General features: G+C 35.7%; 1 protein-coding gene across 1 annotated transcript in view; it reads right to left on the reverse strand.

Moving 5' to 3' along the window:
* Positions 1-3,748: 3,748 nt before the first annotated feature.
* LOC107700620 (40S ribosomal protein S13-like) overlaps positions 3,749-5,403 on the reverse strand; it is a 4,286-nt gene continuing 2,631 nt past the window's right edge. The window contains exons 4-6 of the mRNA XM_016502351.1: positions 4,307-4,476; positions 4,073-4,173; positions 3,749-3,825 (exon numbers count right to left, since the gene is read on the reverse strand). Coding sequence (XP_016357837.1) covers positions 3,792-3,825; positions 4,073-4,173; positions 4,307-4,476 — 305 coding nt within the window. The 3' untranslated portion in view covers positions 3,749-3,791. The remainder of the gene's footprint in view (positions 3,826-4,072; positions 4,174-4,306; positions 4,477-5,403) is intronic.

Raw genomic sequence — 5,403 nt, forward strand, 5'->3', positions numbered from 1 at the left:
ATATCACCTATAAAAGTGGAAAAACATTAGTCATTTACCTTTTGGAGAGTGAAGGGAATGGGAAATAATGACATTATGTAGAGTGCAGTTCAAACAGCAGATGGGGATATTTCACAATTGCTATTAGTGGTTATTGTGCTATGGGAACAGCAAGCTTATAAATTCATGGCTGTGTTCAGGAAATAAGCCCAAAGATATGCAAAAGGAAATGTGTTTTATTAATGTCATTGTAGAAATGCACTATTCTCAATAAGCCATTATTAATTTATGTATTATTCCCCTTGCAAACATGTCCAAAAATAGAGGTTTACAGAGAAAGAATGACTGTTTGGCTGGTCCTGCAAGTTGAATATGTTAATAGGCAATGGGTTCAGTGTAAAACAAAACAACTTTTTATATGCTACTGATAAGACATGGAATCGCTCATGTGAGTGTACATCACTGTAAACATTTTTAAAAAGTGCTCTTGCTTTTATATGTAACAGTACAGAAAAAACTAGAGTGCACCTCTAAAGGTCATTCAGTGTAGGCAGCAGTAAGGAAGGACATGATGTTTGTTCTTGTTTGTGTGTGTACCAGGGTGAATAGGGTTTCAATCTATCGGCTCCATCACTTATAACTGCCTTTGGCTGCACTGAGAATGAGCAATCTCAACCATGACATACAATAATGCTTACACTGTGCCAAACTGGACTTGCCCTGTCTTCTCATGACATCCATAAAATTCATCCTGGTATAAGAGGCACTGATCAAAGTCACACTGCATATGTCAATGTACGACAAGACAAGGACTGTATTAGTGGTGAGGCAACATTAAAATAAATTTCATCTTAGTGTATTCACTATTAATAAATTCATTGACATCATAAGATTTACATCCTGGCAGAATAGTGTGTTGCATTTTAAAATACAATAAACATCACTTCATGTTCAGAAGTGAGGGTTTTAATTTTTCATAGAAATATCATATAGATAAACATGATTTTGTCATAAGACATTTTCCTGTTCCTAGAGCATTTGTATAAAAAATAATTGTAGCCTTATGTTCACAAAATATATGCAGCAGCACAAATGATTTCAATGATGATGATAGAAAGAAATATTTCTTGAGCACCAAATCAGCATATTAGAATGATTTTTGAAGGATCATATGACACTAAAGACTGGAGTATGATGCTGAAAATTCAGCTTTGCCATCACAAATACATTCAGAAAACACCTATTTTAAATTGTAATAATATTTCACAGTATTACTGTTTTACTGTATTTTTAATCAAATAAATGCAGCCATAATTGGCATAAGAGATTTCTTTAAAAATAAACATTACAAAATCAAAATAAAATCTCAATAAAAACTATAACCTCTTAAAGAATGTTGTTGCAGGAATGTTGATCCAGGAACATTTCAGACTTGGTAAAATCATGGTTGCCATATCATTGAACTAGCTGTGATAAATGCATGGATTAATGGGAAATTTGTGATCTGTTTCCCTTGAACAAAACACAGGATTTTTCCCTTGTATCCCTGATTTACACTCTGTTTTTACACTCTGTTCTCCCCAAGAACAGCCATTTGACTCCAGCTGTGTGTCTACATCAAACACTTGAAAGCTGTATAAATATTTTAGCACAGAATCCCTTTGGAGTTGGGGGAACTTTTGTCGGCATGCCTTTTGTTGGTTTGATGCAACATTTCCCCCTAAGGATGACTTAAACTCCATCAGAAGAGACATTGACGAAACACAATGGAAAAAGATGCTTGTGGCTGAGGTAATAGGCCTATAGTATTTTACAAAGGCAGCTGCTGTGGGTTTATTTCTGTTTGTTTTCTGACAAATAATTTCATACTGATCATACTGATCTTAATAATAAAGCATTCAGCTACATGCATTTCTCCCACTATTGAAATACATGAATAATAGATTATTTCGAAAGCAGACATTGGCATTCATTTTCTAAGACCCCGAAAACTTTTGTTAATGTAAAAATGAATCAAAATATGACATCTGCAGAGGGCACTTTGATATTGTGTCAGCAGCAGTTTTACACAGCGAGTCCCTTGGCTTTGACTGACACTTCTTAGGGGCGGTCGAGTTGATTTGGGAGTAGCTGTGACTGACAGAACTGTAACCCTACAGAGGCACACCAGCGCCGTGGGTCCTGACCGTGTTCCATGTTAAAACGCCATATGCCTCCAACAGAGCACAGCACATGTCCGGCTAATAAGCTTGTATGAATTGGGGGCTTTCTGTAATGCCACTTAAAAGGACTTCCGTCTACTCTCTGTCTATCCCTCGCAGTCGCACACTTTCAGAAATGGGCTACAGTCCTGCGCAGCTCTGCAGTATTGTACTGCTGATGGTTTCCTCACCACTGCCAGCAGCTCACAATGCTGCAAGGTGACTCAGTATTACTTTTCTCTCTTGCAGGAGAGGTTCATACAGAGGCAACTGCAGTTAAATCGCTGCATGCAGAATAACGTGATCTGCAGTAGGCGATTCTCAAGACGTGCTAAACAGTGTCAGCGCATCATATGACACGGTGAAAGCAGTTTGTAGGAGCTACAGTTTGTGGAAAGTGTATGTTATTTCATTTCACAATTTAAAACACCTCATCTCAGTGATGTGACCTCTATCAGTACTAAATGATGTTTAATCAAACTGAAAACGAGTTATGGTGCAGTTCAAAACAGACCGAGAGAGCTTTTGAGTAACTGCTTAAAGCGATTATTTAAAGGCTTTATGTATAAAAGAAAGACTCCATTAACTGAAGATACCAATCAAATTTTTAAAAGGATATAAAAGGGTTCGGTAATGAAAGGCTGACTAAAAACATCCTTAACCAGAAAATATAGCCTATTCACATATTTAACGAATGACCATTTGCTCTACTTATAAAAAAAAAAAACACTGTAGGCTACACCAGGTGACTAATTTTAGAATATATTATTTTCTACGGCATCGATTAATGCAGACAATATATCTTTTGACATTTAACACTTTTGGATTAATTTCATTACCATTAGCACATTTCAAATGGTGAGTGAGCACTGACCTCTACTGGACAAGATCCTTAACTTTGTCACTTATTCTGGCAGTATATCAACATATAGCACCTTAAAAAGAATTTAATCTCGCGTCTTTCTCTGTATGAGCTACCAGTCTTAATCTAATTGAAAAATCTCCTTAGAATAATTTCTATTTGCTTATATGCTAATGACACACACCTAGTGAGTTAGCTAAAAATGTGTTTATACCAAATATAGCATGAATTTCTTTTTAATCTGTCAGCTAGACATGTAACTAAATCTCTAGCCATTCATTGAACTTGTCCATGAGACAATGGCTAATAAATCAACATGCTTCTTTCTTCTTGCTCGTGGCAATGGTCACACTTGCCTTTTTTCCATTTTGAGCAGTAATTTAAACTAATTTATTCTCAATGTTCTTACGCTGTCAATTACACAAAAGCATGATGTACTACAAAATGCTGGCCACACTTTAAATGTCTGTAAAATGATAATTTAAAAAAAATTAATTTCAATAGATTTACAAATCTTCACAACTGTTTCAACCATAAATGAACCATTTGAAAGTGAATATTCAGTTATGATGGATTCTGAATGGGACATTTACATGATCAGATTTCTAATACATGCATATGTAACCACTGTATTCTACTGAAAAACTGCAACACAGTTCTGTGCCCAACAGTAGTAAAGAAAATCAGTCTGACAGCAACAACAAACTTGAATTGATCCAAATATTTTTATTTGTCCAAAAACTGCAAATTTATGCCACCAGTGCAGAAGCTGTGGAAGATTCGCTGTGGATGAAAACAAACAAATGAATCAGATAATAAATTCAGGAAAAACACATTTTTAAAATACAAAGCAGGTTTTTGTGTGAAGGGGACTGGCAGTGCTGGCATAATAAAGCCAAACTGCTAATTTACCTCCAAGGTTTATCTAGCACATCAGAAATATCTCAGTTCTCACAAGGGAAGAATGGGACAATGAAAAGTGCACCTCATATAAGTGAAGGAATTTCTTGTAATGTCATTAAACACTCACTATTTCCAGTTGGGGGCAAGTACTCTCTTAGTCTTGTAGTAACGGGCAAGCCTGTGGATTCTGCTCTCAACCAGAATCAGGCGGAACTTAGCATCCTTATCCTGCAAGACCACAAGTGACAATGAGACAAACCAGTTGAAATGTATTGGACTGATTTTCCCATAAATCTTCAAATTATAGTCTGCACTGTAAAGATGCAAGTACATGCTCTAGTAAGAATTACTGTTTCATTACCTTTCTGTTCCTTTCCAAGTGCTTCCTCACAGCAACAGCCTTCTTGATGAGGTGGTAGAGATCCTCAGGCAGGTCAGGAGCCAGACCTTTGGACTTCAGGATCCTAAGGATCTTGTTGCCAGCGACAAAACGCACCTGAGCAACACCATGGGAATCCCTCAGGATCACACCTAATGAGAAAAGGGCAGGCGATATTAGCTCCATAATGAAATTGGGCAGACAGACACAATATAGACATCTAATTTACAAATATGAAGACATATGGAAAAATGTCAAGAGCCTACACAAAAAAAACAAAAACACCAATGAACATGAAAGCATTCTCTTCTACTGGAAAGTAGGGATGTAACGATTCACTCAACTCACGATTCGATTCACGATTTTGATTTCACGATTCGATTCACGATTTTTTTTTAACAAAATGAGATTTAAGACAAATTATAAATTAAATGTGTCCTTTTATTATTGCTTGGACAAAATACTGTACGTTTCTTTGTGAAATTGAAACACTATAATAATATAGCACTTGCATATTATTGCTCTTTTGTTGGTTTTGATTTATTGACCTCATTTGTAAGTCGCTTTGGATAAAAGCGTCTGCTAAATAACAAAATTTAAATATAGGCTACTGTAAATGTAAATAACAAAACTTAATTTAAGTTTAAAAGAAATTTTAAAACAAGCCCCAAATCAAATACATAAGTAACACAATTAAAAGAAATCTCTTCATATAAACTAAATAAGGCTTTGTCTGTGCTCTTTCCATTTAAAATGAGGCAACCACTGCATTTTAATCATGATGCTGCATACATGCAACATGATCAGTTTTTAATCTAAATTAGATTGTATAATTTCGAAATTTGAAGCAAAAACTGAATGATTTGACCAGTTTTGTGAAACTATACATAATTTCTGCATGAAAGCTGAGCTGAATGAGACTCAGATTCACTCTCTGCCAGCAGGTGGCGCTTAAAGGTAAGCAGCTTACAAATGTCAAATGTGCCTCTGCTGTAATAATTTCATTAAAGGGGTCATATGATGTGATTTCAAGTTTTCCTTTCTCTTTGGAGTGTTACAAGCTGTTTGTGAATAGATAA

This window comes from Sinocyclocheilus anshuiensis, unplaced genomic scaffold (assembly GCF_001515605.1).
Source record: "Sinocyclocheilus anshuiensis isolate Anshui unplaced genomic scaffold, SAMN03320099.WGS_v1.1 scaffold1099, whole genome shotgun sequence".
Classification (NCBI taxonomy): Eukaryota; Metazoa; Chordata; class Actinopteri; order Cypriniformes; family Cyprinidae; genus Sinocyclocheilus; species Sinocyclocheilus anshuiensis.